Raw genomic sequence first — 13735 nt, 5'->3', positions numbered from 1 at the left:
CCAGAAATGATGATGTCATCGGAAGGACTGACAGAAGGCCAATCCTTCCTTCCTCCTGCTCTGGTCTTCTACAAGCGCACTTTCAGCAAATGAAAGATTCTTAGACTTTCCATGGGGGCGGGGGTCACCGGTGACATAAAAACCTCTTGCTCAGGCTTTTTCCTTCAGGTCTTTCTGACTGTCGAACCTGAATCATCCTGTGCTTCATTGAGTGGGCTACCAAGGGCCAACCTCGTTTAAACTATTAACCTGTCCTCACCGTCAGGAAATCAATATTGCCCTCTTTTATCCAACGAGAAAGTGGAGGGTAGAGAGATAGAACCATTCTCTAAATTGTCAGGCAGACCCAGAAACGAACTGTACACTTAGAAATGATACACTGTGTACAAAGGAAATGACCAAGAATGTGTTCATTTCCTGAAGGCTTGCTACAGGATCATAAAGGTGTCCCCAGGTGTCACCTCCTTGGGTCTGTTGAGAGTGGCAGACACACTACAACACAGATTCTTATGCCCAAATCTGACTCTTCTAAGGTGGTCTCTCCTTCAGGGCCCTGCAGGACAAGATGGCTGCAGCCCGAGACCCACTCCATCTGTACAAGTGGCCCAACCCAGTTTCAGCTCTCCCAGCCTACGCCTGCCCCTCCCACCGCCACCTTTCACAAGCCTTCCCATTACTAAACTTCTTGCCTATCCAGACCCATTATGGCACCCATATCACAGAGAAACGTAACTGGCAGATGACAGCCAGCTCGTAGTTAGGCAAGGCTGAGAACCAGAGTTCAAGTTGGTCTTTCTGACCCCTGGGTCCTCCACCTCTGTTTAAAATATGAAAGTCTAAAGGATTGGTTGGCACCCTTCCCTTCACGTCTCCTTCAAGACATCTGAAAAGGACAAACCTTGCTTTCCTTCTTTCTTCCGAAGTCATTAGCATTTCTGCTCAGCCCCTCCCCCTTGACAGGGATGCAACTTGTTAGCATAAAAAACAAAAAAAAAAAACAAAAAAAAAAAAAACCCAATAGCATCCTCTAGGAATCTGGCACCAGGGCTACCTAAGAGAATGATTTCCTATTCAGTACAGAACTAAAGAGAAGAAAGGTGATTTATCACATAAATAATGAATAGCTTTGGGGGTGGGATAACAGCCCTATTTTTAGAACACCTTTAGTTCTCAGCCGGAGCTGAGCTAATTGTTTAGGTCCTGAGTACCAGTGACAGCAGCAGCAGGCACATGTCTATTCCATCTGTAGAGGGAGGGAGAGCACATGACAGCCCCCACACAAACCTGACAACACCTCCTTCATGAGAATGATGTCACAGGCTTAGACATCCTTGGAGAGACTGGAAAGCTGGTTCTCAGTTGGTGTTAGATAGAACAAGAGGTATTTTTTTAAAAAGAAAAAGAAAAGGAGAATTACCTGGGTTTCAGCAGCTCCTGGGGAAGCTTGAATAGCAAGTGGCTGGTAGGACTGTCCCCAAACTGCAGGGCTCTGTGAGTGGCCTTGGTGTTCGGAGGTGGTAGGCAGGACTTCCCGTCTTGCCAAGCCTCTATGCTCCTTGCAGCTTGAGGTGCATCTTGCAACAGCTGTGAGAGAGAGGAGAGGAAATGAGGACCCAGTTGGAGCAGGGAAGACAGGAAGCTTGCCTGACCCAGTGCTCACGCTGGAGTCTAAGATATGAAACGAGCAGAGAAATGGAAGACTTAGCAAACAGCCCCAATGGGAAGAGACAGTCCCTCCACCCTCAAGAGCCCTACTGTGCCACTCACTGCGTGGGGACACAAGAGAAGGTGAGAACTTATTCTCAGATTCTTTTTTTTTTTTTTTTTTTTGGTTTTTCGAGACAGGGTTTCTCTGTATAGCCCTGGCTGTCCTGGAACTCACTTTGTAGACCAGGCTGGCCTTGAACTCAGAAATCTGCCTGCCTCTGCCTCCCAAGTGCTGGGATTAAAGGCATTCGCCACCACGCCCGGCCAGATTCTTTACTCTCCTGCAGACCCACCCACCCCACTCCGTGTCCGAGTAGCCATGATCTGGGGGCTGTACTGGCCAGTTCTGTGTCAACTTGACACAGCTGGAGTTATCACAGAGAAAGGAGCTTCAGTTGAAGAAATGCCTCCACGAGATCCAGCTGTAAGGCATTTTCTCAATTAGTCGTCAAAGTGGGAGGTCCCCTTGTGGGTGGTGCCATCTCTGGGCTGGTAATCTTGGTTCTATAAGAGAGCAGGCTGAGCAAGCCAGGAGAAGCAAGCCAGTAAAGAACATCCCTCCATGGCTTCTGCATCAGCTCCTTCTTTCTGACCTGCTTGAGTTCCAGTCCTGACTTCCTTGGTGATGAACAGCAGTATGGAAGTGTAAGCCGAATAAACCCTGTCCTCCCCAACTTGCTTCTTGGTCATGATGTCTGTGCAGGAATAGAAACCCTGACTAAGACAGGGGCCTTTTCCTTCAGGAAGTTATGAATGAGGTTGGAAGGCATGGCTTTGGAGAGTCCAAGTATCCCTTTCCTCTTACTTCCTTTTTCGGGGGAATACATGTAATTCAAGCCTTACACAAGTCTAGCCTCTTTAGGGAAACAGCTGCATCTGGAGCCTGCAGGGACCCTGCACTCCATCCTGTCACCGACCATCAGAGGAACCACAGTGTTCTCAGCAGACAGCCAGAGTAGGACATGGAACCCAAAACCTGCCACCTCCCCTTCCAGGGCACATGAAAGACTAAGCTAAGCAAAAGTCACGGGACCTGGCTTCACTGCTATCAGCATCAGTGACATCAGAACAATTTGTCCCGTGTTGGAAAAATGCTTTCAACTTTTGAGCACTAGATGGGCCCAGAGAAGTTGGAAGAAGAAGCTGAGCGTCTCCAGATCGCCCCTTTATCTCGCAGCAGAGTCCAGGGCTCGGCCACAGGGCTCAGAGCCCAAGTAAAGGCTGAGGATTGGCCAAGGAATGACCATGTGACCCTTGCTCCTGGCAATGACTCTTGAGGGGTGCTGTTTGGGAAGAGCAGCTGATAAAAGAAAGATGCGGTCCTAGCAGGGAGAACCCCAGGCAGAAACCACCCTTCCCCTGCTGGACACTGTTCATCAAGCAAGTGCTTCTCAGAACCAACCAAGCAAGCCAGAGCAGAGAGGACCGGGGGTGGGCTGAGGGTGGGGGCGCCACTTGAAGCAGCTCATCACACCATGCCCACAGTCGGGAATAGAGATGTCTGCCAAGGTGCTTAGTGCTCACATAGCTTGCCTGCCTCTAATGCAGTCCAGGATCCCAAACCAGGGAACGGACGGTGCCCTCACTTTCAGGCTAAGGCAATGGAGACAATCACCACAGGTGTCCGCACCAGTGAACCTGATAGCCGTCCCTCATTGAGGCTTTCTTCTCAAGTAATTCTAAGTCGTCAAGTCAACAAATGAACCATCATAGGTAGAATCATCGTCCTGCTTTAAGCGAGTTTGCAAGGGATTTTCTGGAACCAGTCATAAATAGCTTCCCTAAACCTTCCTTCATTATCAGGAGTTCTTCTCCAACCCACTCACAGATAGATATGGTCCCCGGAATGTCCTCTTGATAGACCAAAGCCAGGCCTGTTGGCATAGGCCTGAAAGTACTGTTTCTCAACAGGACAGGAGGACAGCAAGTTCAGAGCCCGTCTAAGTGATATAGTAAGACATAGTCTCTGAGGGAAAGGAAGGAGATTAGAGAAGTATTTTCCAAGTAGGATGCTTGCCTAGCAACACAAATGTGTGTGTGTGTGTGTGTGTGTGTGTGTGCGCGCGCGCGCACGCACATGCACGCACGCACACGCGCACGTACACACACACACAGAACCAGATTCAGAGGGAGAAAGGGACAGACTACTAATAAAAGCAACTCAAGCTTGCACACTGTTGGAGATGTTCCATCACACTCATCAGAAAGTTTGACTCTGTGTCTGTAATTTTCCTATGATATGACCATGTATGTTGCTGCTAGCTTTAATCTCCTGAGCAGCTTGAAGTGCTCTTTTAACAGCTTGATACTAACTATTGAAAATGTTCAAGTCACATCATGTCACAGTCTGACCTGGCATCAGAGTATGGTTCACACTCCTCCCTTTGCGGCTCACACTCCTCCCTTTGCGGTTCACACTCCTCCCTTTGCCTCTTTTGTCTACCAAAAGTTCCCAGTGTTTATCAGGTTTTCGAGCTAGTGGAGACTTGAAGAACACATTTATTGGAATGATACGATGCTTAATGCGGATTCTGGGCCTGTAATTTACTGACCAGGTATTCTTAGAAAAGCTTCTTATAAAGAAACAACACCATCCCCCACCCCGCCCACTAATCTGAAATGTAACATCTGAAACAACTATCCAGTTTTCACTTTCTTCTGCTGGCAGAGTACTGCTAAAGTGGCAGAAACCTTGGAAAGATTAGAGAATACTTGTGCAAAGTACATTGTGCCTCAAACACACACACACACACACACACACACACACACACACATCCTGTTTCCCAGCTTTGGGCTTCTGCAGAACCAGCAAATTATCTAAACACGCCCATGCTCCACAGCACAGCTCCTGGGCAGCCTCCTCCTGGAAGTCCTCCCTGATTCCCGTGGTAAGAAACCTCTGCTATCCTAGCCCTGCAGCACAACATGCCCTGTCATTTTTTTTAACTGAGATACAGTAAGAAGGGACATGCATGAACATGCTTGCTTTGTATCCAGCCCTTCCTAGGTGTGTTGTGTGTGTTACCTCATCTAACCCTGACAATGCCATCAGAAGAGTTTACTGGTATTTGTTTCCATTTACATGGAGTATAAAGATCCATACATGGGGGACAATGGTCATGACTCGTTGGTGCATAAAGACTGGCCCAGACCCAGACCATCTGACCCAGACCCGGACCATCTGACCCAGGGACCCAGTAGGTCACATATGCTTTGTCATATTCTCTCCACTGACACACTAGTCAAGAAAGAAATAATATAGTCTACCTCATTTGGAGCTTGCACAGAAGAGGGAAAAGTTAGGTAATGCATTCACTAATGTCCCTCATAACAATGTCCCCATTACACCCTACCTGCCTAGGCCCCCTAGGAAATACCAATCCCACCAATTCTCTCTACTCAGAAGGCCTGCTGGCACCTGTCCTTCAAAATGCTGCCAACCCCTGTTTCTTCTCTTTCTCTCCAAACACCTGTCCCCTGTCTCCATAAGACTCTCTACAGCATTTCCATGTAATCTACAATCCAGACTGGGTACCCCAGGAATCTCCTGCACCTCTCTTCTCTCCCAAATCAAATCATTGTCTGAGTTAAGTATTTTCTATCTTCAGAACACTCGTAGAGGCTATTCCCTCCACACCAGGTCCTCTGCTGTCAGAATGACAGTCTGAGTACCTGTCAGCTTAAAGCAAACGGAATGCATGACTTTGTTTCTGAAGGGACAATTGTAAGGCAGCCTTTGCCTCGCAGTGAGATAACAACCCCGAGCATTCATGGAATGAATTCCTTCTAAGCAGTGCAGAATAGCTCTTCTTCAGTATTATCTCTTACTCATGGCTGTGCAGCTGAGGAATACAGCCGGGTGAGGAGCACACGGTCAATGTTACCTGGCACTGGAGGGAGCTGGAGCAGCATGCTCTACTTGGTCAAAGCCGAGTGCTGCTGGAGACTGAATCAGGGTCACACGTGGTTGGCAAGCACTCAATGCTGAGCTCTTCCTGCAGCCCAGCAGCTCGCTCTAAGAGAGCACAGTTCTACTATCCCTCTTTACCTGTAGAATAAATGGCTCACCTGTCCCAGCCTGAGACACCTTTTCTGTAAAGTGTGACCAGTGATGTAAGAGAATCCACATGGAGGACTTAACACAGTGCCTGGTGGATTGAGGCTACTCATTCAGATATGGGAAGGACACCCTGTCAACCAAGCTCAGAGCAAGTGATTCCTTAACTTCAAGGCTTGTGTTTAACTCATGACAATGGTCACACTCCTCCATGCTAGCAACATCACTTCTCTTTGGTCTTGGAGCACATGAGAATCACTTGGAGGTTCCTGCAAACTACAGGTCAGAGGCCCTTTTCAGATACCTCTGACCTAATTGGTCATTGAGCACCGGGACTTTAAAATTCTTTGTGAACCCTGTCTGGAAAAAAAACAAAACAAAAAAAAACAAAAAGAACCAAACCAAACAAACAAACAAACAAAAAAACTCTTTGTTTGTTTAAAATATGCAGTCTGGGTAAGCCACCCTGGCTTGAGTGAATGTGGATACCTTGTCATACCTGGGAACAGAGGGGATATTTATGGGGACATAAGAAGGGCATAGCTCACACAGTCTAGAGAAAAATCACCAGACCTTTTACCAATACACACAAGTGTCTAAAAGCTGATGGATACAGAACCCAGGTTAAGGTCTGTTAGCAGATAGGCAAGTAGTTTTAGGGCTAATCATCTCAACTTGGGTAGGGGTTGGGGAATGAGGTGTTGTGCCTTTAAATATTAAGAGTCTTTTTGGAGCTTCTATTTGTTTCAGATAAGGCTTTTGTGATGCTTATTTTTCAAATGTCAATTTGACACAACCCCAAATCACATAGAAAAAGTCTTAATGAGAGATTGTCTAAAGTGGGTCCATCTGTGGACACAACCAGGGGGAATTGTCTTTAGTTAATTGATATAGGAAGATCCAGACTACTGTGGGTAGCACCATTCCCTAGGCAGAGTCCTATATGACTTGTATATGAGTGGAGAAATCTAGCTGATCACAAGCAAGCAATGGAGCAAGCATACATTCATTTCTCTCGTTTTTAATCGTGGAGGTGACATGATTAGCTGTTTCAAGTTCCCACCTCAACTTCCTGACAACGATGGGACTATAACCTGGAATTGTAAGCTGAAATATATCCCTTTCTCCCATAAGCAGCTTTTTTACCAGGGTATTTTAACACAGCAGCAGAAATGAAATTAGGTCATCCCTGCAAAGCAAACTGCGAGGAGCTGGTTTAATACAGCCGAGATGTTTTTGCTTCTCTTCTAAGGACCCAGAGTCAACATTTCTCAGGATAATCTCATTATAATGCCAGCCCTCTCTACATAGGGTATTTCTGTTCTACCATTTTTGGACAAAGGATATATGAAGAAGCAGCATGGTGGCCAACAGGACATGCTCAAGACGGTACCTCCTCTTCTGTGATGGGAATACTGCCCACATTAATGTACCTTTGTTTCCCCAATGAAAGGCCCATTATTTCTTAGTTTGAGGAGAAAACTTGGAGAATTGGACTAAGTGTTCTTATTAGACACAAGTAACATACCTTCCTTGCCCTATAGTCCCCTAGTTGGGCTTACTGGCATTTCACTCCAAGGGTGAACTTACTATGTCCTATTACAGCTCCATTTATTCAGAGACTGCAAAAATTGTCAAATTTTTATCAAGATACAAAATAAATGTTGAAGAGACAATAACTTTGTCATATTTTCAGTGTACGTGTGTATATGTTTGTGTATGTATGAGCATGTGTGAGCATATGTGAGCATGTGTGAGCATGTGTGAGCATCTGTGAGCATGTATGAATATGTGTGAACATGTGTGAGCCTGTATGAGCATGTATAAATCAGAGGTCAATATCACATTGCTTCCTCTATTGTTCTCCACCATGGTTTTTGAGACAGCTTTCCCACTGAACATAGAGCTCACCAGTTCAGCTGGACGGGCTGGCCAGTGGATTTCAAGGATCTTTTCCTCCTCAGAGCTGGGACTGTGGGTGGTGCTACCATGCCCTCCTTTTTACATGGATGCTGGGAACCCGAGTGCTAGTCCCCATGCTTGTGTATGACTGTACAACCCTACGAACTCAGCCACCTTTCAGGCACTGGCTTTGCCATTTTGGTTTCCATCACCTGGTGCCTGATGACCTGTGGTGCCACTTCATGAAGGTACCAGCCACCAGAGACCGGGTGATGCCCACTTCCCTTCCCCATCACTCCGTGTAGGCAGGGTCTGGAGAAGTAAAACCCAGGGAAGGCTCTGAGACTTACCTGGTTGACACTGAAACTCCGGGCCTTGTTAAATCCCTTGGGACTTTTAAACAACATAAGAAAAGGTGGCTTGTTTAAACTGCAGCCTCCCAGGGATGCATCCCTCTTGGTAGACTTGGTGGCCAAATCCAGGACTTCTGGACTCTGTGACAACCTAGAATGAGGATAAAATGAAAGCTTTAACACTCTCACTGTCATTCCTATAGGAGCACTCTCACTGTCATGGCTCCTATAGGAACATTGTCACTGTCAGGATTCCTACACAAACTTTCACCTCTTCAAGTCACATCTGCATGATAGAAGAGCTCTAGAAACTTCTATGGACTTCAAGTGTAACAGGGCTGAAATACTTGTTTGTTTGTTTGTTTTTTCTTGAAATTGGCATCATACATGAATATGGAAATCAAATTGCAGAGAGGGGAGTGGCAGATGTGGTATGGCACAGGAAGGATGTGGTTTAAGGGTAAGTTTGTGTAACTGCTATGCTCATGAGCAGAGGCTGCAGTTAAACTCCTCCATGTCTCCTCAGTTCCTCCCTTCCCTGCTCCAACCATGGGGCTACACGGTCAGAAGAGCTGCTTTATCCACTATGGTCAGGAGTGAAAGCTCTGGGCCTCATTTTGGCCCAGGACTTTCATGCCAGATTGGGGGCAGGGGTCAGAGGGATAATAGTGCCAGTTAGGGAAACTGCAAGTTTCAGCCTGAGGTTCCCAGCCAGAGCCAGGACCTCCCATGGCTACAGAGAAGGACTGGGGCCCTTATCTAATGTGTTCTGCATTAGAGATAGCATTTAAAACTTATATGAGTGGAATTCTGAATACCACTCTACTGAGAGTCTGTCCAGGACTGCATAGCCCCTTGAAATCCCTTTACTTAAAAGTCATGGGAACTAACCCAATCAAATGGGATGGATTAAAGTAAAACCAAACAGTGTGAATAATTTTTCAGGGCCATGATCATAAAGTTCATTTTCATTAGATCTTTTCCAAGCTCTAGGCTGCTAGGAGCTTGGGCTTGCTGGTTTGTAATGCACTTTAGAAATACTTGGAATGAAAGCCATTCATACCACTGGCAAATCTAATACAATAACTGGATAGGTATGATACTCTGTTGGTGGGTTGGCTCTTATTAATAACCACAGACAAAAAGATCCCCCACCTTTGGACAAAAACGTTGCTGATACAACCCTCGAAATAGCCGCCTCCCATGCTGAGAGACTGCTGGGCATTAGAGAAGCTGGCGAGCCTCTGATTCCTTCTCAGAACCTGGTCATCGATGAGAAGGCGCAGGCTGCAGACGGAGAGAAGCAAGACAAGGGTGAGACCTCTAGCAAATGACAACAGCAACAACAACAACACCCAGACTCGCTCTGAGGGAACAATCTACTGTCTTTGACTCAACTATGTTACCCAACAGGACTAGTCAAATCAGATGTATTTTTTAGAGTACGAAATATCTTCATATATTTTTACACATAATACTTTAGTTAAATAATAGAAATATCTGCTCAAGCAATTTTTAGAAGGCTTATTTAATTTTATTTTGTGTGTGTGTGTGTGTGTGTATGTGTGTGTGTGTGTGTGCCTTGACTGACAGTGCACCTCATACATGCCATGTCTGAGGAGCCAGAGATTCTCTGGAATTGAAGTGATGAAAGCTTGTAAGCTGTCATGTGGGCTCTAGGAACTGAACCTGGGTCCTCTCTAATCCCTGAACCTTCTCTCTAGCCCCTTAAGGAAGTTTTGCAACATGAATATATCAATATAGTTCACATTCATAGGAAGATACCAAACGGTCTGGTACCCCAACCCCCCTTTATGTTCATTGTATTTCCTAGCTTTCTTCCATCTCCCAGAATAACAAACATCCAGGATTCTAATTCAATTGATTTGTTTTTAAACTTATGGGCAGAAAGTCACAGGGAGCATTCTTATATGAGCCGTCTCTTTACAACATATTTGGAGGCGCATCTACACCATGCTACGTGCAGGTTTATAAGGTGCCTCACACAATTAGATGCACAGTCCATTTTGAATTTTTATCTCTCCACATACATCCAACCACTGATTTGATTTATTCAGGACACCGGTACAGAGCTAGGGAAATGCTAACTCAGAACAGCCAACTAGTGTCAGCATCAGGAACAGCTTCTCTGCAAAGCTGTGCAGGAGAACTCAGTTCAACAGACCCTGGCAGCCGAAGTAAACCACTCACCCTGAGGTGTCGCTTATTACAGATACGTGATGCAGTAAACCATCCATGTAGGTCCCTGGAGACTTGAAAATCAGGCTGCTGCTGTCCCTGGTGCTCAACGCAATGTGACCATCTTCCAGGGTGACCAGCAGGCTACTTGTCTGTAAGCATCCCAGAATGCACCATCAACAATTAATTTGCATTTAGCGATGACAAATGATCAAAACACAGTCAGGGCATTTTGACCCAAATGCTTTGACTTCACCATTTTGATCAAAAGATAGTTGTTAAATAGTTTGCATTCTTGTTAAAAATGTTATGCATATTACTTCAACATTGATGACTGTGTCAGTCTTTTTCTAGATCCTCTTTCATTCGGCCCATTTAATTTTCTAATCAGCTGTACAGAACGGTTTAAACCACATCTAATTTTCCCTATTTTTACTCTCATTTTGATGAAATTGTTTCTATCAGAATTCATTTTCTTCTGCAGGAGTTTTATGGATCCATTATCTTCAGGACTCTCCCCTATGTGCGGTTACAATGGCGACACCTTTTCTGTGATTTCCATGACTGTTTTATGTTCTACTCATTATTTCTAGGAAGCCCAATTTTCCATGCCAACTTGCTCTCATCCAAACACTAGCAAGATGTTTGACCCTTATAGTTAACGAGTAACTTCCTCATTTCACTTCCTTTCAGTCTTCTTTATCAAGTCTAATTTTTGAAGTTTTCCATACGATGTGGGTTCTTGGTGAACTTCTCACCTTCAGCAATTTGTCCAGTGCAGTTAGTGCCAGTGATGGCTACAGAAATGATGCTGTTTGCTGCTATTGAATGGGATAGACTGTGTTTCTTAACTAACAGTTTATGAACTTGAAAGCAATGTCCCTTAGACATTTCCCGAATCCCTCTACAGCACTGGGTTGCTCTAACTTGTTGCTAATCTAATCCTTACATCTGCTTTTGATCATTCTGTGGAATGTGAACTAGCAGTACTTACCTGTGACAGAAGAAAGAAGGACTAGAAATTAAAAGTGCTAGGTCAGGGCTGGGACATGGCTCAGTCAATAAAGTGCTAGGTCAGGGCTGGGACATGGCTCAGTCAATAAAGTGCTAGGTCAGGGCTGGGACATGGCTCAGTCAATAAGGTGCTAGGTCAGGGCTGGAACATGGCTCAGTCAATAAAGTACTTGTCACACAAGGACAAAGGTCTGGGCCTTCGTCCCACAAAGGGTTCAGAACCCAGAACCCACATAGAAAAAGCTGGGTACAATAGTGTATGCTTATAAGCCCAAGGTTGGGGAGGTAAAAACAGGAGGGTCTGCAGAGTCTGTTGCTTAGCTCAGCCTACTTGGGAGTTCCAGGCTGGAGAGAGACCTTGTCTCAAAGTAATGGTTCCTAAGGCATGCTCTATGAAGTATCCTTTGGTCTACACATTCAGAGAGAGAGAGAGAGAGAGAGAGAGAGACAGACAGACAGACAGACAGACAGACAGACACAGAGAGATACAGAGACAAAGAGACAGCAGAGACAGAGACAGATACAGAGAGATATAAAGAGTCAGAGAGAGACAGATAAAGAGACAGAGAGAGACAGGATAGAGGAGGGAGGGAATAAATGAACACTAGGTGAAAGTATCCAACTTGGATAGATGACCTCTACTGGCTTATGACACATGTCTCTTTAGAGATCATTTTAAAAAATTTACAAAGACTGGTAAACAAGATATCAGATGGCAAAAGACTTTGCTACGAGCATAGCCACAGAGCGAGCCACTGCCATCTTTTATATCTGATACCAAGTATCTGCTGGGATTGGCAACCAAGCCTAAAAAAACAAACCAAAAGCATTTTTATTTAAAAGTCCTGTTCTTCCTATCAGTGGATTTCTAAGCCGACTCTTACATCTTTGGGGCTGTAGAGGACATCTTCTTATGAAACAGAGTACCAGTGTCTGTCTCTGTCTCTCTGTCTGTCTGTCTCTGTCTCTCTCCCATTCTCTCTTGCTCTCTGTATGACTAATTTTTATACATACCTGTATAGTGGGTGTACACATATGTGGACAAACTGGTTGACTTCAGGTGTCTTACCTGACTGCTGTCTACCTTATATATGCCGACATGGTCTTACGGAACCTAGAGCTTGCCTTTTTGGTTAGTTCTGTCTCAGGAGACTGAGCCCCAGATTGCTGGGGGGGGGGTGTCATGTCTGCTTCCCTTGACCTGAGATTACAGGGAGGATGCCATGCCCACCGGCCTTCACGTGGTCACGGGGGATGCCAACGTCAATTCTCTGATTTGTACAGCGGGTACTTGACTTGCCAAGCCTTCTTCCCAGCCCAAGAGAGAATTTCTGTGGCTGCATATGAATAGAGAGCACAGGACCCTGCTTCTGCTAATTCTCCCACGGTAAATATTTTCTTTGGAGAAGCTGCTACAATAAAGGAACCTGAAGAACTTTCTCTGGAAGATGTAATCAAGAGGAAATAGCAAGGAGAAATCTTAATCTTTTCCTAAACTACATTATTACCTATAGCTGTTATAATTCTTTTTAACACATATCTGTAAAGAATGGAAATGATTGCTCAATACACACAAACCGAGCTCTATAGATTATAATGTGCCATCTAGCCAGATTTCTCTCAAGATCTTCCCAGGTAGAGAATTACTCATGCCAGAACTGTGATGGCAAATAAAGTCCCCAAATTCTGCTTCCTTCAAAATCTCTCTGCTGCTTTTGGCAGAAAGCTTGGAGCCAGGCTTTTGTCTTCCTAAGAACACACTATGTCTTACCCGTGTCTGATGGTTTAGTAGTGTTCCGCTGGGTTGAAAGGTCTGAAACCCAAAGGAGAGCTGGAAGCGGTCAGGTGAGGGCACGTCCAAGTTTGTAAAACTCATCTGTCCTCCTCTGGAGAACGAGGCGGTTCGCACAAGCTGAAACGCAAGCATAGAAATGACTGGCATTATAGTCACTTCCTGGATATCCAGATGTGGGCTCTCGAACTACACCCCTTCCCTGGAAATGACGACCACCATTAGTGCACCTCAGACTCCCTCTGTGCTTTGCCATGCGATCAGTAACGGAGCATCTGTAAGTTTCTGTGAGTATGGCTGGTAATCTTTACAAATACAGTGCTTGGAACCAGCTCAGCACAGTACCACGAGCCCCCTGGGACACGGTCCATCACAAAGTCCTGAATCCTGCTCACCTTCCAGTCTTCTGAGCACTTTTTGGTTACACCCACTGTATCATTCAACCTGACAACCCCACTGGTTTTCTTCAGATTCTTCATGCAGCCTTGGAAAGCAGGCGTCGAGATGTTAAACCTGAGGGTGGGATATAGAAAGGGGGACCTGTGAGGCTGGGCTCCCCTGAAATGCTGGCTTTCTGGTACTTCACAGTGGATAGGAAGTCTATGAGGAGGCTCGACACTGCAGGTTTTACAGAAACGTATTCTCAGAAATTTGAGGCTAGGAAGTGCTAAAAACTTTTAGGCTCTATTTTTCTATTCACCATGCGAACTC

General features: G+C 45.5%; 1 protein-coding gene across 1 annotated transcript in view; it reads right to left on the bottom strand.

The window, feature by feature from the left end:
* Lama3 (laminin subunit alpha 3) overlaps positions 1 to 13735 on the bottom strand; it is a 240668-nt gene that overhangs the window by 13765 nt on the left and 213168 nt on the right. Inside the window, exons 63-68 of the mRNA XM_021215025.2 lie at positions 13420 to 13537; positions 13004 to 13144; positions 10231 to 10370; positions 9175 to 9306; positions 8017 to 8170; positions 1418 to 1584 (exon numbers count right to left, since the gene is read on the bottom strand). Coding sequence (XP_021070684.1) covers positions 1418 to 1584; positions 8017 to 8170; positions 9175 to 9306; positions 10231 to 10370; positions 13004 to 13144; positions 13420 to 13537 — 852 coding nt within the window. The remainder of the gene's footprint in view (positions 1 to 1417; positions 1585 to 8016; positions 8171 to 9174; positions 9307 to 10230; positions 10371 to 13003; positions 13145 to 13419; positions 13538 to 13735) is intronic.

This window comes from Mus pahari, chromosome 15 (genome assembly GCF_900095145.1).
Source record: "Mus pahari chromosome 15, PAHARI_EIJ_v1.1, whole genome shotgun sequence".
Taxonomy (NCBI): Eukaryota; Metazoa; Chordata; class Mammalia; order Rodentia; family Muridae; genus Mus; species Mus pahari.
Note: the sequence above shows the minus strand (reverse complement) of the source record. Positions and strands in the feature narration are given on the sequence as shown.